At 57.7% G+C, this 25,630-nt stretch overlaps 7 protein-coding genes across 7 annotated transcripts; 4 read left to right on the top strand and 3 right to left on the bottom strand.

The window, feature by feature from the left end:
* Positions 1 to 107: 107 nt before the first annotated feature.
* Positions 108 to 1,648, top strand: CH63R_08303 (uncharacterized protein; the record flags this gene model as incomplete). Its single annotated transcript, XM_018303277.1, has 2 exons — positions 108 to 875; positions 962 to 1,648. The coding sequence occupies 2 exons, from the start codon at positions 108 to 110 to the stop codon at positions 1,646 to 1,648; spliced, it is 1,455 nt and encodes a 484-aa protein (XP_018158055.1).
* Positions 1,649 to 3,421: 1,773 nt separating this feature from the next.
* On the top strand, positions 3,422 to 4,297 carry CH63R_08302 (GA4 desaturase; the record flags this gene model as incomplete). The annotated part of the gene is made up of 2 exons (XM_018303276.1): positions 3,422 to 3,636; positions 3,784 to 4,297. The coding sequence occupies 2 exons, from the start codon at positions 3,422 to 3,424 to the stop codon at positions 4,295 to 4,297; spliced, it is 729 nt and encodes a 242-aa protein (XP_018158054.1).
* Positions 4,298 to 6,039: 1,742 nt separating this feature from the next.
* Positions 6,040 to 9,645, top strand: CH63R_08301 (uncharacterized protein; the record flags this gene model as incomplete). The annotated part of the gene is made up of 1 exon (XM_018303275.1): positions 6,040 to 9,645. The coding sequence occupies one exon, from the start codon at positions 6,040 to 6,042 to the stop codon at positions 9,643 to 9,645; it is 3,606 nt and encodes a 1,201-aa protein (XP_018158053.1).
* A 1,861-nt stretch (positions 9,646 to 11,506) lies between these two features.
* On the bottom strand, positions 11,507 to 13,570 carry CH63R_08300 (Heterokaryon incompatibility protein; the record flags this gene model as incomplete). Its single annotated transcript, XM_018303274.1, has 2 exons — positions 11,507 to 13,158; positions 13,234 to 13,570. 2 exons carry the CDS (start codon positions 13,568 to 13,570, stop codon positions 11,507 to 11,509), a joined length of 1,989 nt encoding a protein of 662 aa, XP_018158052.1.
* An 892-nt stretch (positions 13,571 to 14,462) lies between these two features.
* CH63R_08299 (uncharacterized protein) lies at positions 14,463 to 16,487 on the bottom strand (the record flags this gene model as incomplete). Its single annotated transcript, XM_018303273.1, has 1 exon — positions 14,463 to 16,487. One exon carries the CDS (start codon positions 16,485 to 16,487, stop codon positions 14,463 to 14,465), a length of 2,025 nt encoding a protein of 674 aa, XP_018158051.1.
* Positions 16,488 to 21,348: 4,861 nt separating this feature from the next.
* On the top strand, positions 21,349 to 23,022 carry CH63R_08298 (solid-state culture specific ATP-grasp domain-containing protein; the record flags this gene model as incomplete). The annotated part of the gene is made up of 1 exon (XM_018303272.1): positions 21,349 to 23,022. One exon carries the CDS (start codon positions 21,349 to 21,351, stop codon positions 23,020 to 23,022), a length of 1,674 nt encoding a protein of 557 aa, XP_018158050.1.
* Positions 23,023 to 23,823: 801 nt separating this feature from the next.
* Positions 23,824 to 25,178, bottom strand: CH63R_08297 (Cyanide hydratase; the record flags this gene model as incomplete). Its single annotated transcript, XM_018303271.1, has 3 exons — positions 23,824 to 24,402; positions 24,591 to 24,966; positions 25,108 to 25,178. The coding sequence occupies 3 exons, from the start codon at positions 25,176 to 25,178 to the stop codon at positions 23,824 to 23,826; spliced, it is 1,026 nt and encodes a 341-aa protein (XP_018158049.1).
* Between the last annotated feature and the right edge of the window lie 452 nt (positions 25,179 to 25,630).

Here is a 25,630-nt window from a genome sequence, read left to right as displayed (position 1 = left end):
CCGTGCCAACAACCATCAATCAACTTGGTCGTCGTAGAGTCTTCCAAAATCCTGTCAGAAACATAAAGCATCCCCATCTCAAGCAACTCTAACATTAAACAGTAACAATGGCCATTTACGAAGTTTCACCCGAGGACAGCCGTGCTGGCACTGCTGAACCCAACTCGATCCCCCACGACCAACACGCTCACAAGTTTCGCAAGTTCAACGACACCTGGTACTATCCCTCAGACATCGCCGATGATCTCAAAGACATCGACATCCCAGACAAGCTCAAGGCCGAGGCGTACGCCTGCGCTTGGGTGTACACCCGGTGCGTCATCCCCCAGTACACCAACTGGGACCGCTACGTCGCCTTCATGCGCATCATCGTCATGGGCATCATCGCCGAGTTCAAAGGCTCGCTCGTCGACGTCACGGCCGGCGACAACATCCTCGGCTACTCCCTCGACGGCACGCTGGCGGCGCTGTTCGACGGCACCGCGGGCCACGAGCTGATGGCCCGCGAGTACAAGACGTTCCTCCTCGTGACGGCCGACAAGTCCAGCGGCCGGAGGAGTGGCGAGCTGTTTCGCCGCTACGTCGACTCGCTGACCCTCTCCCCGCGCCACTGGTTCCGTCTCCGGGACTGCGACGCCCTCGCGCGGTTCACCATCGCCTCGGCCCTGGCCTGTAACGACCTTGACGACGTCTGGTTCACTGAAGAGGAGTTTGAGATCCTGACCGAGATGGGCGATACTCTGTATGACGCCGTCGCCTTTTACAAGCACCGCGCCGAGGGCGAGACCAACAGCACCTTTGCCTACATGCCCGAGGACCAGCGGGTCACAGCATTCGCCCGCTGCAGAGAAGTCTTGTGGGCGTTGGATGTTGCTGTAAGGTCTTCTTCTGGCTACTTGCTATTCCTATTGTGTTCTCTTCCAGGCAACATTATTTTAAACTAACCTTTCTCATCTCGCAGTGGGCTCGCCGACGTGAGGGACCTTCCGTCATCAACTTCACCCGCTTCTTCGGGGGTCCCATCCACATGATGATGCGCAGGTACCGATTCGTCGAGGAAGGGCTCACCGTCGGGACGGCCGAGACGCTCAAGGTTGTGAACCAGACCCGCCGCAACTTCAAGCTCTGGAACCGCGTCGACGCCACCCGCGTCGCCGGCAGCTCTTCCAGCGGCAGCCCTTCCTGTAACCAGAGCGTCCAGCGGTACAAGGACCTCGTGGCGAACCGCAGCGGGGATCTCATGTTTCCCGAGCTCCCGGGGTTTCTCGAGGCCGCGGACAAGGACCGGTGCGGCCGTTGCCTCTACCGCGACTCTTACGGCGCCGAGGGGACGCACTGCTTCGGCGGCGTACAGCTGTGCGACGACTGCCGGGCGGGCTGGCGGGCGTACCTGGAATCGTTTCCCGAGCGAGCTGCCAGAGTGTTCCCCGAGATCCTCGAGGTGAAGCCGGATCTCAACAATCGGATCAAGAACGAGTCGAGGAACGACAACGTCGTTATCGACGAGAGTCCGCAGGAGTCGTACAAGCTAGGGAAGAGCAGCGATGAGTCCTATGTTCCGGCCGACTGGAAGGGCACCGGCAAGTCTGCTTCTGCTGCCAAGTTTGATTCTCTGAAGGAGATCTCTCAGGATGTCTTGGGGGTGTAGTTTGGTGAGGGTCGTTTGGGTGGGATTATAGCCAGCAGCCCGCAAGGGAAATGTGAACGAGTTTGCTAGTTACACTTGAGGAACTTTTGACAAAATTGCATTTGAATCTGTGAAGAGCTGTTTCGTTTGATCCCAGAATTGCTGCTTCAGTCAAGGGTTCACTGGGCACGCCATGGACGACTCTATTCCAGCCATCACGATACATTCTTCAAAAAAAACCATCGTTCTTTTGTTTGCATGGCAGGCGAAAACTCTTCAACTGGATGCGTTTCATTCCGACAACATCCGCGTCCACGTCATCCCCCGCTGAAAAAGTATCATGAGAGGGCGTCTGGTACCTTTTTGGCGGATCTCGGTACTGATCTCGGAAGCATCCAAGCCTCGGAATTCAAGAAGACCGTCACTCTGGCTTGGCCACGCGGGAAACGACACGACGCGACGTACTCGTATTTTCGGAAATAGCAATTGAGACTTGACAAGGCAACTCCAGGCCCTGATCCCATGCAGCACCCCCTGGCCGAGGCACATCGTTCAGCTTCTCCCAAGCTGCTTGTCAAACTGCGGGCTTACCTCCGGTAGGATATCTCAAAAGCCCGTGGTTAAAGTTCAGGTTGCTCGCAGGTTTGTCTTTACCCCATATTGCTGCCCTTGTCATCACCACAAGCTTCAACCAAGGAGGGCTCGCCACGCAGTAACCCATAAGGGAAGGTTGTCCCGTACCAATCAACAGAAGACACAGCTGGCCGATCTTCAATCGCTCTAAAAGAAACAGGAAGATGCTACACATAACGGCTTAGCATGCCGCTGCCTGACTCGCCGCGATCCGATCCTCGCCGCTGTTTACGGAGCGGCAAGTTGTTGGTCATCGATGATGCCCAATCAAGTCATCCTCCCAAGCGGCCTGGTCAACTTTCAGAACCATGACGACTCTACAATCGATCATGCGTGAGGTGGGGCGCAAGATGGTCGCGTACTGTCTATATTGAGGATTGTTAATAAACGCACCCCTTACGAAGCAAAGACGCTCTCCATGCCTCTTAGTCCCCCTGCTTCCTCCCATGCACGCCTTCAGTGAGGCAGTTCCGCCCTGTACGAAAGTAAAACATCCACTTCTACTGAGCAACTTTGCGGCCAAGAGGGGAGGATACGTATGCGGAACTCTACAAGGCAATAGCGACGATCCATTTGGATATGAGTCGCGGGGTCGGGTTGGGGCTTGGCGGATCCTATCTCATGTTCCTACAGATGCTTTTTCCAACCAACCCGGCCGTTCAACAATGTGCCGATACCGAAACCGCTTTCCGGATGATAGAGTATGTCGCACGTACAGCATCAAGCACGCCGTTCGGGATTGGAAGTTGAGAGCGAAGCAGCTGGGGTAGCAAGATATCTGCCCTTTAATAGCTGAGGGGACATTTACGAGACAGCTCTCAACGTCGTCACAGTCCATATACTGGAATAGCGATTTACCCAAGGTTCCATCTGTCACAGGAATACCCTCGTATATCAGAAGCTCCCTGAATCAGTCCCCTCACGTGCCAATTCACGTGGTTAGATGTATATAACCAGACTACATTTCACTCTCTTTACATTATACAGAATAAGCATCTTTCTCCCCTATTCTCATATGCCTTACTGTGTGCTCTAACTCGTGACACCATCTTTGATCTTTTGTAAAAAATCATAACCTCAGACCATGTCTTCTCCATCAGCTGCTGCACCCGGGTCTGGACCAAACTCACCTACCGGAAACTGCCCCCGTCGCCCGAGTTCATGCAAACACCAATCAACCTGTACTCCGAAAGCGACAAGTACAGAGATGAGCGCACCGTGTTTATGCGCGACATCCGGTCCGAGATGGATCGGTTCACGATAGAACACGACGGGCTGGCGTTCCTGAAGAACAAGATTGACATCAAGGACTGGACCAACGAGGACGAAGTTCGGGAGGTGCTGCTGCGGGAGACGCCCGAACTGATCAAGAAGCAGTCAGTAATCCCACACCAGGCTCGGCCATGGAACTGTGTGGTGAACAACAGCTAACTCAACCCCCCCCCCCCCCCCCCCCCCCACGTCAGTCTCGGAGCCAAGAGGACGTTCACCACCGCCCAGCGGATCCGACACTCGGACTTCAGCGGGGCCAAGACGGACACGACGCCCGTCTTCGCCATCCACACGGACTCCACCGTCGACAGCGGCTTCGAGCTGCTCAAGGCGAGCGTGGCCAAGATGGAGCCCCCGCCTACGGCACTACCCCCCAAGGCCCGCGTCCTCCTGGTCAACGTGTGGAGGCCGCTCAAGACCATCACACGCGACCCGCTGGCGTTCCTGGTGCCCAGCAGCATCAGGCCCGAGGAGCGGCACGCGCAGATCTTCTCGCGGCCCGCGGACACGTTCAAGGTGTTCGGCAAGGACGCCGGAGACTACTGGCTGGACACGGCGTCGTACGCCGAACACCACGAGTGGGTCTTCCTGGGGCACCAGCAGCCGGACGAGCCCGTCATGTTCCTGCAGTGGGACAGCGAGGGGGTGAACAGGTTCGAGTCCAAGATGAGCGTGTTCCACAGCTGTTTTGAGGACTCGGAGTATGAGGACCACCCCGAGAGAGCGAGCATGGAGCTCAAGTGTCTTGTGTTCTTTGACGATTGAACTCATGGAGATGGTGGGAAGCTGGGTTCAACAAGATGCCGGATGGGTCTGTAGAATGGTTGAAGAACCCATGCGTTGACTGTCCGGTGTGGTTGGTGGTGGGCATTCCTAGTCACAAGCCGACGAACTCCAACGGCGGTTACTTTTCTGGGGTCGAGAGCTATTCCAAATCATCAGGTCTCCATTCAGCGTGAACACCACTACTGCGATATCGCATGTTTGCGTTACTGAGACCACTGGAGCACAACCACGGCTGAAAATTGGGTGGAATGGAGCAATTGGGCAACCGAATTAACATTGTCTTTTTCCAGAGTAGCCTTTCGCATTACCCGGTAAAGAAAACTGGGTGATTTGAAGCAACGAATCCCGTTTTTGTAAATGTAACATTAAGAATACCGGCAGAGGGACGCATGCCGGTCGTCTCTTGGCCGGGCAAACCCGAAAGTCCGTCGTCGGGGTCTATGCCCACATGATGTTTTGCTTCAATTTATCACCCACGAGAGAGGAGCATGGCCAAGGTGTAAGCGACCGTGTGGCTCCCTAGAGTCTTTGGGATGTCGTCGTTCACAATTGATGACTCTTACCTATCGCGATGAGCCCAAGGTTAATGTTTTATGGCCATTGGTTGGCGAATCTCACGGGCCTGCCGACCATCTAGAACCCGGGTCCCACCGAGAGATCTGACTTTAGGGCTGAGATGCAGGGATGATTCATGCCGAGGGAGTCCCCCGCCCTTTCGCCGACGATTGAAGTCTTCAAACGAGTTGGCTAAGCAAACAAATACGATTGATCTGGGCTTCATGGGATTGCTGCCAGCTGGAGATACAGGCGTGCTCAAATCAAGTACAGAGTCTCACTTGATTATGCGCTGCTTCTGGCTTTGATGACCAGTTCATGACGATATGTATTCATCCGCTTACTCACACACGGGTACTCTCTGGGTTCTCACTCATCACGCCGCTTCGCAATGGACGAACGGACAGCACGGCATTTTGGTCTGATTGAGAGCATGACCTTGGAACGATTATCATATAAACCCTCTCTCGGTTCTCTCTACACTCTATCCATCTATCTCCGTCACAGTTCTCTTTATACATCGTACATCTCAGCTTATCTCATTTGATTTCCATCTCATCTCATCCGAGCCGAGATGAAGGCCCGTGCTCGTGCATGAAGATGAAGACCGACTGACTCGTCGTCTCACGTTGAGTTCACGGCCACCACCACCTATTTTAGGTCGTCTCATTAGTTTCTCCCGCTTTCTCTCCTCTCCTCTCCCCTCCTGTCCAACCAAACTGGGGGAGAAGAGTGAAAAAAGCCCACATTAGACCCGGCTAGCGCGAAACTTGCCGGCATCTGCTTGCCATCGTCGACTAGAGAGACAAGGAGAAACGCGGCGAACTCCGCAATTACATCATTACACCCAATGAGCCTCGACCAAAACAAACCTATCCATCTATCTCACTCATCCACAGCGCGGTTCCGGACTCAGTGAGAGGGAGAGAAAAAAAAATTAGAGTGTGGTGTGGCTGACTGAGACCGCCATCTCAACATCACCCACCCACCCATCCATCATCTATTCTCCTCCGTCCTGAATGTTCGACCGAACCACACTGGACGACATAATCACGTAAACTCAACAGTCGCGACGCCGACAACAATAACAACAGCGATACCAACAGCACAGCAGCAGCAACAGCAGCAGCAGTAACAGCCCCCGGTCACCGATGACAACGTAAACAATGGCTTCCGAAGAACCCAAGAGGACGGGCCCCGATGACCGGTACGAGGAGCCTCCGGAACCCGAGCCGGAGAGTGAGAGCGAGGACGACAGTGAAAGTGAGAGTGAGAGTGAGAGCGAGAGCGGGAGCGGAAGTGGGAGCGGGAGAGCTCCGGTGCGGGCTCCGACGAATGCGACCGCCGCCAGCGCCACAAGCAGCGCGTCCAGGAGGCTGCCGCCGCCGCCGAAGCCGAACCTCATGGCCCGGCTGGGCCTCGACGCGCCGACGCTCATCATGATGTTCAAGGGCTCGCTGCCGCCGCTGATCGGCGTCGCCATGTACCAGTCGACGCCCGTCGCGCAGTACTTCGCGACGCTGGGCTACCTCGTGCCCATCATCTCGGTGCTCGCCCTGGCCATCCTGCCGCGGGGCAAGTACCTGCAGAACCTCGTCCTGAACGTCGTCGGCATCCTCATCGGCGGCGCCCTCTCCATGCTGGCGCTGTGGACCGGCGTGCGGGCCCGGCGCAACACGGCCTCGGCCGAGGAGCTGGCCACCGGCCTGCCCGTCTACAACTCGAGCCAGTCGGTCGTCTGCGGCATCTGGCTCTTCTTCAACATCTGGATCTCCAACACGCTGCGGGCCAAGTTCCCGGCCATGAATCTGCCCGTCATGATCTACTCCATCTTCATGAACGTCGCCTGCACCTTTGGCCCGCTGATGGTGACCACCGCGTCGGCCGAGTCGTTCGTGCGGCGCCTGCTCGTCGCCATGCTCTGCGCCATGGGCATCGCCACGGGCGTCTCGCTCCTTGTGTTCCCCGTCTCGAGCCGCAAGGTCGTGAGCGCCGAGTTCAACGGCGCCATCGGCCTCGTCCGCAAGTCCATCCGGCTGCAGCTCAACTACCTGCAGACCCTGTCGAGCCCAGACATGCTGGAGCGTCACGAGACCAAGAGCAGCAGCGTCTTCAGGAAGAACAACAGCAACAAGAAGAAGAAGAAGAAGACGAAGAAGGAAAAGAGGCCCGAACTGACAAAGGAGGCAAAGGCGGCCGCCGAGGTCAAGGCCACGGCGCTGGCCATCTCGGCGCTGTTCGGAAAGATGCACGGCGACATCCTGTTCGCCAAGCGGGACATTGCGTACGGCAAGCTCAACTCCAAGGACATTGGCGAGATCTACAACCGGCTGCGGAGCATCATGATCCCCCTCAACGGCATCAGCACCATCGTCGACATCTTCCGGCGCGCGGCCGACAAGCACGGATGGGGCGTCGAAGCAGGAGGAGGAGGAGGAGGAGCGGGGGACACGGACGCCGAGAAGAGCCGGGAGAAGAGGGTGTGGAACGAGATCATGGAGCAGCTGCACGAGCCGTACGAGATCCTCACCGAGGCCATGGACCAGGCTCTCGAACACGCCGCCATCGTGCTGGAACTCGCGCCGAGGCCGAAGCAGAAGAAGACGAAGACCAGCACGACGACCCAGACGGCGGCCGACGTCGACGTCGAGAAGGACGCCGGGGCCAAGAACGGCGGCGCGCAGCCCGGAGACGCCGGGTTCGCCGAGGTGCTCGCCAGCAGGGTGCAGGACTTCAACGACAAGAAGGGCGAGATGCTCCGGACGTGGCTGCGCGAGAGGCAGCTGGCGACGGAGCAGGAACGGCGGGACCTCAAGCTCAAGCGGCTCGAGACGCGGATGCGCGAGCGCGACCAGACGCAGCTCTACGTGATGCTGTACATGGAGCAGCTCATGCTGGCGCTCGGCGAGGCGGTGCAGGACCTCGTGCTCTTCGCCGACTCCAAGGTGGCGGACGGCACGATGGCGCGCAAGCGGCTCATCGTGCCGTCGCAGAAGCGGCTCAAGAAGTGGTTCCGCGGCGTCTGCAGCACCGAGGACGCGTCGCCGGAGCAGACGCCGGACGTGGCCGAGATGGGGGCCAACATCGTGTACGCGGGCGACGGGTACAACAAGAAGAAGGACCCGGAGCACCTGCCGGCGCACGGCGCGTGGCAGCACCTCGGCAACGCGGTCCGGCGGTTCTCGGGCTTCGTCGGGTCCGGCGAGTCCATGTTCGGGTTCCGGGTGGCCGTGGCGACCATGACCATCGGCATCATGGCCTTCCTGCGGAGCACGCAGACCTTCTTCAACGAGCAGCGCCTCGTGTGGGCCATGATCATGATCGCCATCGGCATGACCATCACGGCGGGGCAGTCCATCTTCGGCTTCGTGTGCCGCGTGGGCGGCACCTGCGTGGCCGTCGTCTTCTCCTACATCATCTGGTACATCGTCGTCGAGCGCACCGCCGGCGTCATCGTGTTCCTGTGGCTCTTCATCTTCGTCGAGCAGTACTTCGTGCTCAAGTACCCGCGCTTCATGCCCGTCTGGCTCATCACCATCATCACCCAGGTGCTCATCATCGGCTACGAGCTGCAGGTCCAGAAGATCGGCGAGGCCGCCGCCGCCGCCACGGGCCAGCCGTACCTCCCGACCTACCTGCTGGCCCCGTACCGCCTCGCCTGCGTCGCCGCCGGCTGCGCCGTGGCCTTCATCTGGACCATCTTCCCGGCGCCCATGACGGACCGCCGCTGGCTCCGCCGCGACCTCAGCGCCTCGCTGTACCTCCTGGCCAACTACTTCAGCGTCGTCACCGAGACCATCAAGGCCACCATGGAGGAGACCCACGGCGACATCAAGCGGCCCGGCTCGCCCGCCCACAAGATGGAGAAGGAGAGGCGCCGCATCCTCGGCAAGCTGCTGCTGCTGCTGCCCAGCCTCGACAGCCACGCTCAGTGGCAGCGCTGGGAGCCCGACATCGGCGGCAAGTTCCCGCGCGCCACCTACGAGGACATCATCCGCCGTTCCACGAGCATCATGCGCTACCTCACCCTCATCGCCTACACCATCACCTGGAAGCCCCGCGACGGCCGCAGCCACCACGCCGCCAGGCCGTCCACCGCCGCCTCCTCCGACACCGACCCCGACCGCCAGTGGCTCCGCGCCCTGAACCAGGTCCTCGCCGGCATCGAGCCGACTCAGCACACCATCCTCTCCACCCTCACCCTGCTCTCCAACTCGATGCTCTCGGGCCAGTCCCTGCCGCCTTTCATGCAGCTGCCGCGGCCCAACGAGCTCACCCGGAAACTGCTTCACCTCCGCGGGCCGGAACCAGATGAGAGCCAGGGCCAGGACCAGGACCAGGGTCAGGGTCAGGGTCAGGGCATCATCCAACGACGGGGCAGCGAGCTTGAGCACCGGCTCGTCACGGTCAACACCCGCACGGGCACCGAGGTTCGGTCGTCGGCGGCGGCGCGGAAGCCCAGCGTCGTCGAGTCGCCCGTCAGCGACGCGTCGACGGTCGCCAGCGCGGGCATGGCGGAGCTGACGGAGATGATCAGCCCGCTCGGCAGCGGCAGCATCCTCGACGTGAGGAACGTCGAGCAGCACGGCTACACCGAGTTCGCCGTGCTGCAGGTCTGCAGCTCGCTCGTGTGCGACGACCTCGAGGGCCTCGTCCGCTCCGTCAGCAGCCTGGTGGGCGTTGTCGACTTCAGCTTCCGCGTCAACCACAGCGAGGCGTCCATCTCGACCACGGACGAGGAGGACGCGAAGGGCAAGGGGAAACGCGATTGATACCCAGGGGCTTTTTGTACTAAATCATATTAATAACACACTAATTCACGTTAGGAAACACTGGATCCATGGCATAATTACATGTGATGTCAGTGGGACAGTGCCACATGTTCTTTGGGAGAAGAACGGCAAGTAATATAAGCCTTGGCCCCTTCAGTGTTGAGTAAACACACATCTACAACCAAAAGTCGAGATGACTGCCCCCTTGAAGACCGAGGCCGAGAGAGCTATCGGTTAGTCCAGTTGGCAGCCATGTCAATCGCTTCCGGCGTTGGATCCCTAAGTAGCTTAATGGTTTAGTTCTCTGGCTTGTCGACGAGGCACTGCATCCCAGTCATGATCTTCCATTGAAGACCGTAGCCATCTTCCTTGCGCCAGCCATAGCATCTCATCGACTGTAAGTAAAGGGGCGTCAGAAACAGTTTTGAGCTCGATAAGGAATTGCGATCCATCATCAGTAAGGATACCTACCATCCACTGATATCCTATCAACGGTCTTTTCTTCTAACGATACATCCATACCTAAGGTGATTGATTGCATGTAACCTTGTATTTAACTCACCTGATTGAAACTCATGAGTCGGTTGAATACTTTATAAACAGGGACGGCTCCTGATGAGTGAAAACGGCCCAGGGGCAGCCGCTGACCTCTCATACACAAATAGTGTTCCTAGCAAGGTCTCGCTTTGTGTTATCTGCCGCTTCGAACAGATTATCTAAATCTTTTCAGGTTGTTCTGCTGTGTAAAGCCGATGTCGGGATTTCAGTTCGCCATTCAGTCGCTCAGGTTCTTGTTGCTAGCTCCATCCCATCGCCCACCTACTCACTCACGCCAGCAGTTAGTAAGTGTAGGGTAGGGCAGCAGCGAGACCGCAAAATACTCTCTGGGCATCAGAGACTCGGTGACGGTCACCTCGCCTGAAAACGACGTGGCAGCAGGCGACTTGTTGGGGCTATCCTGTAGGTCTCTGTAGGTTGCATGATGCAGTCTATTAAGCGGCGAGTTCTCATTGAGGCGATTCAACAACTGTCACTTGACAACAGGTTCGCGGCTATACCTAGAGAGGGCGCAATCCATCACTGCCAATCTTGTAGCTTGCATGTATTCGACTGTGTCTGTTCAGTCGAAAGAGGCGCAACTGTGGCTTGTTGACGTCACAATGCATGCTCTTCTCGAGATCCCTTACATGGTTAAATAGCCATCCGCCGCCCTGAAGGGAACCCCCCTGCCCCGTATTGCTTCGATTCTTTACCCATTACTGACCACTGAATTCATCACTGTAGACAAGATGACGCTTGGTTGCTTTGTCTGCGAGCGGATGCGAGTTGGAAATTCCGAATGACACGGAAACCGTGCCGCGGCCGCCACCCAACGATGCTTGCTTTGCGATCGGGACTTTTGCAGCGAACATCGAGGAAACGAGGAGAGCGTCTGCGAGGTCAATCATCAGACCTACTTCAGAAAACATCTCGAGCTTCATGGCAAGATCTACGCCACGATGGAGGCGGGATTGGAGGCTGAAGAAGCAAAGTCACCGTACGTCTGTGTCTCGCCATCCAACCAGAGATTCACGCTAATCCTTGCCATGCGGTAGGTAGTTGCGTTGTTTCAACCAAGCAGCCCAGGATGGTGGAGAGGTCCTGGAAGGGCAGGCTACGCAATAGGACGTAGAGGTTTGATGATTTGTTTTTATGTCAGTCAAGTCATCAGCAATTGCAAATGTCACAGCAATTCCACCGGCCGCCTGTGGACGTATTAGAACACTCCTCTCCCTGTTTCGATAAGCATCCGTTTCATTACATAACGGCTTCTGTCCATGTTATTGAAAGCGAAAACCACATAACGTGTCTCTATCGACGCTCATATGAGTAGAAGCTCCTGTCTCTGCTCGCCCTCTATCCAAGACGGGTCAAGGATGCGCCCCCAGCCTACCCGCTGAAAGCCATCTCCATTCTCGGCCCTCCTCACAACCAAACACCACATGTAGAACGGCTCTGCCGTGTCCACCGGCGGCATATACCACGGCCTGACCGACTCCTTGAAAAGAGGCAGACAGCTGATCGGCCTGGTGGCCTCGGCCTTCTCGTCAAAGGCACACCAGCCAATGTTACCCCTCTGCCGGTCGACCAGCATGTAGAACTGTTCATCGTGATTCGTGTGCGAACACCAGGTCGCGCTTCCCGGGACCAAGTGCCTCATCGTTTCCGACTCCAGGTCGATGGCCCGGAGGTCCTCGATATAGGATGGAAGACAGTCGAACGGGCCGATCCGAGCATCCACCTCTTTGATAAGCGATCCGTCAAAGACCAAACCACCGGGACAGCGGACTTGGTCAGCCAGCCCGATACGCCCGCTCACGACCGCCATCCCCGGAGTCGCCTCCTCGTTCTCCCTCATAAGGAAATCGACCTTCCCCGTGACCGAAGCCCACGACCACGACGGCGCGCCCCCAACGTCGCGGACGAGCTTCTCCCCGCCGTGCCCGCTCCAGAACCACGCCAGCCCCAGCGGCATGTCCTCCAGCACGAGCCCGCAGAACGGCGTCTTCCCCTGCCTCTCGGCCCAGGCCGCCGCGAGCCCCTGGATGGCGACGAGCTTGTCCGACTTGTACGTCAGCCCGCGCCGCGAGTAGTCCCGCACGACGTTCTCCCACGTGTGCGGGATCTGGTGCACCGACGACCGCCCGCCGCCGGAGCCGCCGTCGTACTCGTCCACGGCGACGGCCGGGTCGCGGCGGCACGTCCAGACGACGCCCCACCGCGTGAAGTGCGCCGCCCGCCGGGCGAGGATGTACTCCTGGAGCACCCAGGCGCGCGCGTTCAGCGGCCCGTTGTCGACGTGGTACTTGGGCGACCGGGACTGGTAGGCGTACACCCCGCTGTCGCGCCGCCCCTTGTACCGCAGCTGCGCGAACTCGTTCCTCCGTCGGACGCCGAAGAGGCCCTGGCTCGAGTCGGCGGCGGCCGAGGCGGCGATGACGAGGGACGCCTGCTCGTAGGTGAGCCCCATGACGGACGCCTCCGTCTCCCAGTCGGCCGCGTCGTCCTGGATGATGCAAAGGGAGTCGATCCACAGGTACCCGATCCCGAGGTCGGCGCAGAGGCCGCACGCGTCCCTAAAGGTCTGCGAGAGCGTGAGCCACGGGATGCCCTCCTTGTGCTCCGCGAGGTTGCCGCGGAGCGTGCATGGCGGCCGCTTCTCGGGCGGGCCCCAGCAGTGACTGAGCGCCGCGTACTGTACGGCGAGGCCCGAGTCTTTGGCGATCTCCAGGAGTCGTATGTCCGGCGGCGAGTCCTCTTGCTTCGATGGGATGACGCTCAGCAGACGACGTGGCGGCACCGACGGCTGGCGTTCTGCGTCGCGGCCAGAAAAGGACACTCGGCACTGCTCGTGCTGTGACATGCAGATGTCCATTCGCTTCTTGACGAACTGGCTGGGCTTCAGCCCGTGAGGATCCAGCGGCATGCACAGGTTAGACTCGAGGATATCGCCGTCGAGCCACGCAGGACTTTCTAAGGGGGAGGCGGGGTCTGGTCAGCATGAAAAGAATATGCCATCAACCAAGCGGCAGAGAGTTAGCTACCAACCTTTCTTCGCGTAGAGCGGGATGTTGGTCTTGAGGCTCCCGGGCCCTAATAGCTGGACGCCGCCGAGCTTGCCCCCGTCGCCGCGGTCCGGGACGCCCTGCCGCAGTCTGAGGACCGTGTCTGCGTGGGCCGCGACGGGTCCCGTTTCCGTCAGGTACTCGGCGTGCTGCGCGAAGCTGTACAGGCAGGACGTGACGATGCGGCAAAAGGAGCAGGCCGAGGCCGCCCCTTGGACTATCTGGCTGAGCGTGGCGAGGGGGTGACCGTCTGCCGTCGTGTCGAGAGCGGGCGGCAGGCTGTGGAGGTCGATCCTTTGGCACCGTTCGCACAGGTTCATGATGATCCTAGTGTGAGGTCGAGGTGTGAAGACAAGGTCTCTGGCAAGTCACGAGACAACCAGTTGTGCAAGAATTTGGAAGAAACTATAAGAGAGTCCATGTCGGCAAAGCCATTTAAGAGCTAGATCGCCCAATGCTGCCTGATTGTCGTCCATTACATAATCACAACTAGTAACTCGCCTTGGGAGTTGTCAATGTTGTGCAGTGGAATTTGTTGCAGTTGTGATGCTGGCAAGTCGTTTCGTTTAAACAACCGGAAACAAAGAGAAGCAAACGAATTAAAGAGCCAAACGCCAACGATGTAGCACTGTAAGATAGAGTTTGATAACGCCCATTCCAGTCCCGCTGCCATCAAAAGGCCTCGGATCAGGTTCCAATACTGCTATGTGATGCCTACGGTTGAACATAGCCCGTTAGTCACGTTTAAAACAACAACAAGGTGTGCTTTACTTTCAGGTCTGACGTTATTGCGTTCCGAAAGGCTGACTTTCTAACAGGATGATTCATGACATATAAGACCAAAAGATAGTTGAAACTACGCTCACAACGCATGTCAACAGGACTCCGAACCCGGCCAAGACATATACAACTTTGTACCACAGAACATACTTAGTCGCATCAAGGTCTCAAAGTCAGTTGTTGGTTGGGAGAAGAAAGGAGCCAAAGACAGATTCCGATGATGTTTACACACACAAACACACGCCATCAAGCACACACCATACATACCATCACATCGTGTAACCTATCTTTAAGAACATGCGATACAGGATGTCCGACAACATCGATTACTATTGAATTACACTGCTATCCAGACATCCAGACACACCCCGAACAAAGAAAACAACCCCACCTTAACATAGGAAATCATTAGCAAAGTCTTTCTTGTTCCCCTCAGCAATCGTCCGACGGGCTCGAGGCGCCGCTCGTCACGCGGTGGCTGCTGCCCTTGTACGAGCGCGTCGTCGTGACCGTCTTGCTGCCGGAGCGCTGGCTCATCTCGTGCATCTGGGCGCTCATGCGCTCCTCGAGCCTCTCGAGCTCGCGGCACTTCTCCTCGTACCGCGCCACCGCCTCGTCGCGCTCGCGGTCCGCCCCGTTGCGCGCCGTGATGGCCGTCTCCTTCTGCTCGCGCGCCTCGCGCAGCATCGTCCGCATCGCCGAGATCTCGAACTCGTAGCTCGAGCTGCCCTCCTCGATCTCCGTGATGCTCTCGTACACGTCCTCGTACTTGCGCTCCCAGTCGTGGCACTTCTCCCGGAGCACGCCGCACTGCCCGCCGAGGTCCTCGACCTCGATCCGGAGGCTGGCCACGATGGACTGGTGGCTGTGGATCTCCGCCTCGAGCTTCTCGACCTGGCCCCGCGCGAGGGCGTAGTCGAGCTCGAGGCGCTCGATGCGCTCCGTCTTGGTGTGGATCTCCTCCTGTGTCTTCTTCAGCAGCGACTCGGTGTGGCTGAGCGTCTCCTGGACCAGGAGCAGTTGGCGGTGGTTGTCGTCAGCGCGGCCGGCGGCGCGCTCGCCTTCCTCCTGGATGCGCTTCTTCTCGATGACGAGCACGCGCAGCTCCTCCGTCTTCTTGGAGACGGTCTCGCGCAGCTCCGTCTGCGTAATCTCGACGCGCGAGATCTCCTCGCGCACCGAGACGATCTCGCGCTCCGCGTGCTCCCACTTGAGCTTCCACTTGCCGCAGCGGTCCTCGGCGTCCTCGCACCGGCCGTGCTCGTCCTCGATCTCGCGCTTGAGCCGCTCGATGTGCTGCTCGAGCTCCTCCTTCTCGTGCCGGATCCGCGTGACGGCCTCCTCCTTCTCCGTCTTGACGCGCGTGACCGTCTCGTGGAGCTCCTTGACCTCGTGCTTGCGCTTCTCGTAGAGCTCCTCGATCTCCTTGTACTTGCGCCGGATCTCGTCGTGCCTGTGCTCCCACTTGCGCAGGCCGTCCTCGAGCTCGCCCTCCCGGTGGAGCAGCTCGTGCTTCTCCTTCTTGAGCAGCGCGTTGGTCTGCCTGTACTGCACGAGCTCCTTGTTGGTCGACTCGAAGTGGGTGTTGACCTCCTCGTGCCGCGACTGCAGGTCGGTGTACTTGAGGTCGAGCGCCTCGCGCTCCCCGCGCAGCCGGCCGCACTTCTCGTCGAGGTCGGCGCGGGCGGCCTCGGTGGCGACCAGCGTCAGACGCATCTGCTCCGACGTCTTCTTCAGCTCCTCGTGCTCCTTGCGGATGTACGTGAGGCTGTCCTTGGTCTCGGCCACCTCGTGGCGGAGGGACTTGCACTCGGTGTCGCGCTCCGCCAGCTTCAGCTTGAAGTCGGACGCGCTGTTGATGGCCGCCGTGAGCTCGAAGCGCACCTTGACGAGCTCCTGCTTGCGCTCCTCCTGGTCGTGGTTGTGGTGGCTGTGCTCCTTTTCCTTCTGCTCGATGACCTCGGTCAGCTCCTCGTAGCGCTCGCACATACGGTCCATCTCGGCGTAGGCCGCCTCGCGCTCGGCGATGATCTTGCTCCAGACCTCCCTCAGGGAGAGACTGCGTCTCGACATGCTCGCCATGAGCTCCGTCAGCGCGAAGAACTCCCCCTCGGCCTGGGACGTGAGCTCCTTCGACACCTCGGAGCGGTGGGCGGAGGAGAAGCTGCCGCCGCCGGCGCTCCACGACGTGCGGCTCACGCGGCGGCGGGTCGTGTAGGCGCTCCGGACGGAGCCGGTGGGACTGGGGCCACGGGGAGAGAACTGACGGTCGGAGGGGTAGTGAGTCAGGTCCGGGCGAGGCAGACGACGGGGCCGGTTTCGGTCCGTGATGGTGAGCCCGGACATCTCGTTGGCCAACCCGTCGGACTCGCCAGCAATGTCCGCCGAGTCGTCGTTGATGTGGTTGTCCATGTGGTTGTGCGGATGCCCCGCGGGTTGGCTCTGAGTCGTTGCCATGTTGTTATTGTCGTTGTTATTATTTTTATTATTGTTGTCTGGATGTCCAAAGTAAGAGGCAAGAGTAGAGTTTAGAGATTGAAAAACCACCTCGGTCATGTGAGTTTCCGGGGGTTAAGAGTTGAGTGAGATAGAATTCAGATGAAGGTCTTGTGAGTTGGAGACAGGACAGGAACACGAAGGCGTCGTATCCCGTTCTTATTCTCCGAGAAGACACTCTGATGCTCCCTGCATTCAACCATCGAGGTCCATGGATCAGCGATAGCTACCAACACCAGTCGGGGTCTGATCTGCGCAATCTCGTTCCTGAGACACCGCCTGATGGTCGTCGGCTTCCCAAAGCAGCTCGTCCGATCTCGAGAAGCTTTCCTTTCCGAGCATCCACCACAATTCGCGGCTCGGAACGCAAGACCCTGCCCCGAGTGTAAAGTGTCGTGATCTGCGGCGCCAACTGAGACCTACTTGTTGAGAAGAGAAGGGCTTGGCGTCGTCGGCACCCTGTGAGCATCCTCATGTTTGCATCCCTGATGTCGTAGCTGAGCCAGCCACAAGCATCGCGAGACACACACACTCCCGACATCCAAAGGAACGGTCGGACGCGCCTGATTGGCCCGCGAGCGTCGATCCCAAATGCCGGACGATATTGTGCCAAGGAATCTGCATCTCGCAAAGGATTTCGCCCGAGACAGTTTTTGAGACATGACCCAAGTGAGGTCGTGTGTGATGATGATCTGGTGTTCTGTAACTGTCGCTGCTGCACTGGGGAAAGCATACGGGTATCGTCAACGCCCGTGGAAAGAATCATCGTCATGGAACCGGAAACGGTGATATTTCATCACGCACTACCTTTCCATCCGGGAGAGCTTGCGTCGTTTGGACGTTGCAGATCTTCCCCGCGTCGAGGGGCTGTCTCTTTGGTGAGAGTGAGAGACAGACGGGTTCGTTCGGTGCCCAATCATCATCGTCTAGCCAGCATCATCAGCAATGAGCATTGTTTAGGCCTGGAGTATGCCGGCGTCAATAGCCGCGTTCCAGGAGACCGAACTGAGACTCGGCTGCATTCAGCTGCGTGGACTAAGAGCCCGGTAGTGTGGAACATTTCGTCCTGGTGGAGCGGGGAATATGTCTGAGAAGGCCGTTTTCCTTTCCTCACTCAGGAGGGGGCACATTTTCATCATGATACGTGAGGTCAAACGCGTCCAAGACTTACAATTCCTTCTCATTCCAGCGGGTTCAATGCCCCTTAACTTCACTGTGGCTCTCATCCGCCTTTGGTGCTTCTTGTACGGAGCTCTTCTCGAGTGATACGTCCTTGGCATTTGATCTTGGGCGGAATATCTCGACCGACGCGATTGTCTCGTACTTCCAGCCCTTGCGTACCTGGGACGAGCTTCCCCCTCCTCGCGCTGATCATGGGAAAGGCACAAATTAGACCGTAGATTCTGCGATAAGGAATTACCATTCACCTATTTTCAGACACCGGGAGCTGCGAGTGGAGCATCATAGAGCACCGCGGCGGCGGAACGCGAATGCTACAAGGAAACAATTAAACCATTTCCCCAATTCACGAGCGAACCACTGGAACTTTGGCCAAGGAAACCGTCGTCTTCTTATGCCCCGATTCTGTTCCACAGCCGAAGGACGGAAGACCCCCGTCAGCCACCCTGGAGCGAAGTGATTCTTTGCTTTTCAGACGACGGATTATCGTTAGATCGACTCCCGGCGGTGCGCCGTGCGTCTGGAAGCCGAACTTGTCTGGGACAAAGTCCCACTTCCCTCCCCCACGGAGCTGGCGCCCAAACTGCTCCCTCCCGTGCTGAAAGGGGGGGGCTATGGCGGGATTGGTGCCGTCGGTGCTGCCGTCCTCCGCGACCCTCATCCCGCGCCGGTCGAAGAAATCAGCATTCCATCCCACGGGAGACTCTCTGATGCGTCCAATGAGGACCTCACAGTCCCCTGTTCGGGGGGGTCCTTGCTCCTTGAGAGCCGCCGGGGCGACCGAGTTTCCTGTTGGGGCCGGCGGCGCCGACAACTTTGGCGGTGAAGCCGGCCAAGTCACTATGGCGGACGTCTTGTTCCAGCCAGAGACCTGGAGGTTCGAGAAAGGAGGTGGAAACAAGGAGGCGTGGCTACTGGAACTAGGTTTATGTGGCGAACGATTGTTGAGAGCGGAGGAGCGAAATAGGGGAGCAAAGGTGATGAGGATGGATGAGTGCCCGGTTGCCTCCACGTTGGGAATTGGTGGGTTTTTTGGTTTTCTTTTGGTGCCTATTTTCCATGATTGCCCCTTGCAAGATCCGAGTCTTTAGATGCCTCCCTCTATCGACGCTAGGGAATGTTGTGAATCCAAGGCTGACCTGCCGCTCTCAACGGTTGCGCTGCTTGATGTCGGACTCTGTGCTTGGCAGGGGACCTTAAACTTCATTTCCAGACTTCCCATGGCTAGGAGGCCACCGAATCAAACGACTACATCATTCAAGACCGCTTGTTCGCATGATCCATCTTTACCAATCTGTCGGTTGTCCGCCCCCATGCGACACAGCGTCCGGCGTTGCTCGATATGAGAGTAGCGGTGGTAGGCGATGGGGACCGTGGACGTCAACATGCAGAGCTTTCTCAGGTGAAGTTGCTTCTTGGAAAAGTCCGGCACCTATATTGAGGAGAAAGAAACTTTGGAGGCATGTAGAATGTCAGCTGGCATTCTTACCAAGGGTTCAGCTCTTCGTAAGACTTCGACAGCATCCCCGACGTCAGGAACATCGAGCGTTCTAGACTCGTCGGTTTCAGCCCCATGGCAAAACGGTTATTCGGCTTCATGTAATGAATGTTAGTGTCACATAATCTTGCCATCTGCCGAAGCTCACACCTTGTCTGCAGACTTTGGAATCGACATAAAAACATGACAGGCCGAAGATCTGAGCTTGCGCTACTTCAACCTGGGAGGCTACTTCCAACTAAGCCCTCGGTGAAAGGGTGAACGCTTCCTTTCGGGCGAATTGGTGTTCACGATCCCCTACATGCTATTCATTGAGGCCCCTTTGCAGCCCAGGCCTGTCTGATCAGTCTGTCTGGTGGATGATGTTTCCATAGATCCGCCCTCGTGGATCACGTTCCTAGTCGCACAATTATTTGTCCAGTCTGGGGGCTGAATCCTTTCCGTCCCTATTCACAAGTTCGAAGCACACCTTGAGGCTTTTAAGAATTCTCCGGCACAAGATTCTACTGAAATTAATTGCAGAAAACGTGCCGTTTTTGAAGTGCCTATCCTTCCACGTGGCCGGTGGAAGAGATCTCGTTCGGAAGCAAAGGTTTCCAATATGGGTAATCCAGAATGCAAAATCGAACAAAACCATGTGCTAGGGCTCAGGCGTCGCTCTGTCTCGAAAGAGACTATTCCTAGTACTTGGCTGGATTGATTGTAGATCAGGGGTGGAATGGACGTTGATATTAGAAGACTGCACCGCTCTGCTTCAACTTCGTGAACGGTGGGATAGGAGAGGCTGTGGGTTAAAAGTCGGGAGCCCCCTTTGACTTGGTTTGCATCGTGTAAACTTTGCTAAACATTGTTCCTACCCTTTGCTGGGTCAATATATGGCTTTGTCTTCATCTAAATTTATTGGACCTCCAGTTCCTGCAGTAGAGGGGAGTACGATGGTGGGCTTTATTCACGGTTATGTATGATTAATTATATATGTAGCAGGTCCTATTGGACTAGTATCATTTGTATCAAGAGGGATTCTTCCATTTTCCGTAAACGAACTTTCCGTAGCAAACGTACAAAAGAACTTATACAGTGGATGATTAGTATTGAAGGCTCTGCCAGTAAACTGCAACTTAACGACCTCTTTCACAATTTGGAAACATGTTGAAGGCTGAATCGGAGCCCGCTCCGCAAAGTCAGGTTGGGCTCAACTGTGGCTGCGCATTTTCAGGGGCACCTAAGCTGTGGCTGACGGGTTCAGTCAATAGTCACATTACCCAGAAGAAAGGGTCCTTTTAAAGGGACGACATGGTCTCGGGTGACGGGCCGGGCGAAAGTCCAAGGGGCTAACAGGGCGTATGACGTAAACCTGGGTGAGATCCAGATGGATGATCGACCGATGATGCAAGTTCGCCAAGAGCCGCGGCGTGAGCAGGGGTTGTGAGATGATGGTTCTCTGCCAACAGTCAGTCAGGTCAGGGCTACTCACAGCAACCACTCTACTCTCACAACCTCTCACTCCTCTCTTTGCAAGCACCCGGTATGCGTGATTTCGACGCGGCAGCCGAGATGGATGCAGGATGTGGAACATAACAGTCGCCCCCCTGAGCGACGTCAAAGGGTCTTACATGTGACCCGGCCAGCTCATCAACGGACGGACGGTCTGGGGTGGCGCCCATGGCCAGATATAAGCGAATCCCCCATCGGCCCCAGTGAACGTGGCTGCGGGTAATGACATCAACATCCGATATCCCTCTTCCCGTCAACTCACAGGATTTCCCTTGTTGCCTCTCCCTCGCATTTCAAGGTAAATGTGGCTGGTGTCCCGATGAACCCTCCCTCCCCCCCCACGAACCTGGAGGATCGGCACGGGACATCGCGGTCTCGTCAAACGTAGTGCTGCGGCGGTGGCAGGGGATGATGGGTTGTGTATCCTTAGCCTGACGACTTGCTTGCGTACGCCTCGTTCTTCTCCCTGTTCTCACAAACAAGAATACATACGATTTCCAGGTCCCCTGTGCAGTGAACGCCATCTCACATAAACACGACTTTAACGGGTCGTAATTTCTCTAGGACTCTCACTAACCCACGTTTTCAAACCACGGTCTTCAGTCCTCAGTCCAGTTTCTCATCACCCAAATCACCACACCCAAGACCATGATGCCGGATCTACCCACGATAACCCTCGACACCACCCTCGCCGACCTCTACCGCCGCGGATCCCCCCGGAACGCCAAGAAGCGCATCGCCCAGGTCTTCAGCGGCATCAACTCGGGCACCCGCCTCAGCGCCGACGTCCCCCGCAACGCGAAATATCTCTACCAGGACACCCCCTTCAACACCGTGCCCGACGATGTCTCCTCGAGCAGGCCCAACGGCGATGCCGGGCAGCAGCGGCAGCAGCACAAGGAGCTCGCGGTGAAGTACCTCTCGTTGATCCCGCAGCGCGACGCCTTCATCAGCGGCGACACGGCCGTCGTGCTCTTCCACGTCGACGACACGGACCCGCAGCGGGCCCACGACCGGCGCGAGGCCGAGAGGACCATCTCCGTGCTCCCCAAGAACCAGCGACCCGACCTCGTCTTCTGCTCCGGCCCCTCGCGGATCCCCGTCAAAGAAGCGGGCATCGACCTCATCGCGTACAAACTCGTCCTCGACGGCCTCGAGGCCTACGACCTTGTCGTCCCGACCGACACGCACTGGTTCCTCAACTCCAAGGCCGCCCTCGCCCGCTCCGGCCTACCGACGCCCCGGTCCAAGATCCTCGAGCTCGACGGCGTCGCCGACGAGGCGCGGGCATGCTGCGACCCCTGCACCGACGGCGACGCCGCCGCCGAGTTCGTCATCCCGGAGGCGTGCGCGGGATCCCGGGGTGAATGGTTCGCGCGGCAGAGCTCCCGGATCCTCGCGGAGCTCGAGTCGCACCCGCTCCCCTTCGTGCTCAAGAACCAGCAGACCTTTGGCGGCGCGGGGACCTACATCGTCGGGACCGAGGACCAGCGCGCGAGGGTCGTCGACGACCTGCGCGGCGGCGTGCTGCGGAAGCTCCTCTCGTCCGTGACGCCCTCCAACGTCCACCTGCGGCCCGCGGCGCTGATTCTCTCGGACCTCGTCGAGGACCCCGTCGGCGACTTCGGCCTGACCTTCTTCGTCACCGACGACGGCGGGGATCCCATCTTCCTCGCGGCGTCGGAGCAGCTGACGGACGGCGACAACGCGTGGATCGGCAGCACCATCAACTACGGGCGGCAGGACGAGCTCGAGAGGAAGTTTGGCGCACTGGTGAAGAAGATCGCCTCGTGGCTGAGGAGCCATGACTATGTCGGACCGGCGGGCGCTGATGTTCTCGAGACTCGTCCTTCGCCGTCGAGAAGCCCGAAGCCGACGACCAACGGCTGCAAGACGAACGGCTCCGATATGAACGGTCACCAGACGAACGGTCACAAGACCAATGGCCATACACCCAACGGCTACACCAACGGCACACACCCCGACACCACCGACGCCGACGCCGACTTCTCCAACTTCCACGTCGTCGACCTCAACATCCGCACCTCGGGCTCCCTCTGCCTCCCCCTCCTGCGCACCCACTTCACCAGCCGCGGCCTCATGAGCGCCTCCTCCTTCTCCATCAGCTGCAGCCAGGGCCGTGACGCCTTCATCGCCGACTTCGCCGACGACTTTGCCGCGGGGCGCATGTGCGTCGTCAGCTGGTACGAGGACCCGGACACGGGCGCCAGCCTGGCCGACGTGGCCGTCGGCGCGGAGGACGAGGCGGGGCTGAGGAGGGCCATGCAGCGCGTGAGAGACGCGACGGACGAGGTTACCTTCTGATGCGTTGGGGCGGAGGTCGGGTACCGAACGTAGCCTATAGAGTGAGATGGATGCTCGTGGGAGTTTGGTTGATTTCAGGGTTAGGGATTGGTACAGAATAAAGGCAACGGCGTTGAATGGTAGATGTCAGCGAGAAGAGCATGAATCATCGTAGATAGCAGGTCAACTAGACGGAATACATCCCCTGAGGAACCAGAGTACGGTACGAGAACGGACGATCTAAGCCAGCACGGCCGCGATGTTATCAAGCTGGAGCAGTCCGTCTCATCTCGGACTGATCCAGACGAGGGCCTCTTCAACCTGCAATGTGATGTCGTGCTCGCTCAGTGGCGACGGCTATCGTTGGCTTGCATGACGACTAACAACATTTTGAGCCGATAACGAGCTCCGCGACCTTCAGCTTGAGAGTCCTTGACTTCAGCGCAATATTACACACCTACTCAGCAAAGAATGGGAGTCCGTTGGCACACCTCGCCCACGCTCCAAGTCAATAACAGCAAACTGCAGTGTCACCCCAAGAGGCGTCTCCGGCTCAATGTCGATCCTCAAGACAGCTCTTTTCCCTGTCTTTCTTTATTTCTTTTGGCGACAAGAGGACTTTTCATGTTTGATGCTGCACATTAAGGTATTCAATGTACCGCCTCATCGGTACATACGGCCACTAGTACATCTGAGCTATTCTTGAGAATACATTCATCGAATAAGATCCTCGAAGGCGCTCCTGAACAGCACCAGAACGTAAAAGGCGGCCCATCAAATAATTGACACCGTTCATGCTACTCCCGGGCCCCCTCTCTTCTTTCAGTCACCTTGAGCCGTCGGCAGATTCGGAAACCTCGTCGCGTGAGCAAACTCGCCGACCTGGTCGTATTCGCAGTGCCGGCGCACCTCGCCCCTGACTTGCAGCGTGAATATGTCTGGGCGGGAGTACTGCCCCACGGTGTCGACGATGCTCTTGGCAGTGTAGATCTCGTCAAAGTCGAGCTCGCCATATAGGAGACCGTCATAGGTCGCGCTGGGCGCTTTCACAAGAGTGCGTCCGTCTGGCGCGATAATCTCCGAGAACCCTCCCCCGATGACTGCGGTGTGTGGCAGCTCCTCTCCAGTACCGTCTGACGATGACGACGGACTATCGGTGTTCGGTTCGGGGACCAGTCCGTTGGCTAGGAGGCCCTTTTCGGTTTGCGTTGAAGAGGCGAGGAGGACAAAGGTTGCGCCCTCGACGGCCAAGGTGTGCGTTGCCATGGTGCAGGGCTCGACGGTGTTGAAGAAAGGCATCGTCCCGACGGGCGGGAACAGGTTCGGCCAGGAAGCCACGTGGATCTGTTCCCCCTGGAAGTACGTGTTGTATTTGAGGAGCGGTTGGAAATGTTCGAAGCACTGAAGCCCCCCGACTCGGCCAATGGGGGTATAAACAACATTGGTGGCGCAATCACCCGACTCGAGAAGCAGTGTTAGAGTGCACACACTATGCATATTTGATGGAGGAGCGAAGGGGGTATAGCATGGATACAAAAAAGAAGAAGAACTGAGAGATTGTGAAGGTAATTGTTCGCGACCTAACTCACCGCATCACCAAACAGGATTCTCTCCTGTGCCGTGGGCTTGAACTTCCTTCTGTGCAGAAGAACGCTCCCATCCGGGCCGATGAACGTCTGCGCCATGTACAGACTGCCCCGGTGACGCTCCGAGATGCCAACGACAACCATGATCTGGGCGGCCCTGGCAGCCATGCGAATCCGTTCCATGTGCTTCGATTCGAGGTCGACGGAGTTGCGGTAGTACTTGAGGTTGTAGGGAAAGTTTTCCTTCTCCGTCTTGGCGTGGAGGTAGTTGGGATACCCGGGAACCCACAGCTCGGGAAACGCAATGAGCCTGGCGCCGTTGGCACCGGCCTCGGCGATGAGGTCGCAGGTCTTGTTTGTTGCGGCCTCGACGTCGAACCTGTGTCAAAAAGGAGGGCAGAGAGCATGTAAGCTATCTGTATCGATGGAGACCGTGCCGAAGCGTAGGATAGGGGTCATCTGAGTGTATCTCCCGGTTGCGTTGGGCCCGGGGCTTGAGGACTCGACCGGGGTGGCTTACCAGCATGGTTCAGATTGGACGACGGCGACTTTGACCGGCTCGTTCGGGTCTCCGTGAACGTAAGAGCCCATTGTGTGAAGACAAGGGTGGATGTGTGAAGGAGAGAGATGAGATGCGAGATTCGCCCAAGGAAGAATTGCAGCAAGGAGATTTTCTCATCTATCTGAGTGCAAAGTGAAAGACTACGACACACACTAGATTGTAAGGGTATTCCGACATCCAGACTAACATACAAGCTTTATACGTTCTATCTCGTGCCCCTTGGGCCCAAGTTCGACCACCCAATTATCCGCCTTGCGTTCCAATTAGAGATCAAATGAAGGATTGCCACTAGATACCAAACCAGTGTGCCACACAGCGCAGCGCAATACCAAACAGGCATTGTTCTTTAAACGGCTTATCTGCCTGATAACGACATCGTTCTCGGTGTCCTCGCTTCGTATATCAAAATCCGGTCGGTATCTCTCGGGAGGGCTCTCCAACAATAAACCCACTGAATGCACGGCATAGATAATGACCTCCC

Source organism: Colletotrichum higginsianum, chromosome 5 (assembly GCF_001672515.1).
Source record: "Colletotrichum higginsianum IMI 349063 chromosome 5, whole genome shotgun sequence".
NCBI lineage: Eukaryota > Fungi > Ascomycota > Sordariomycetes > Glomerellales > Glomerellaceae > Colletotrichum > Colletotrichum higginsianum.
This window is presented reverse-complemented; position numbering and strand designations above follow the sequence as displayed.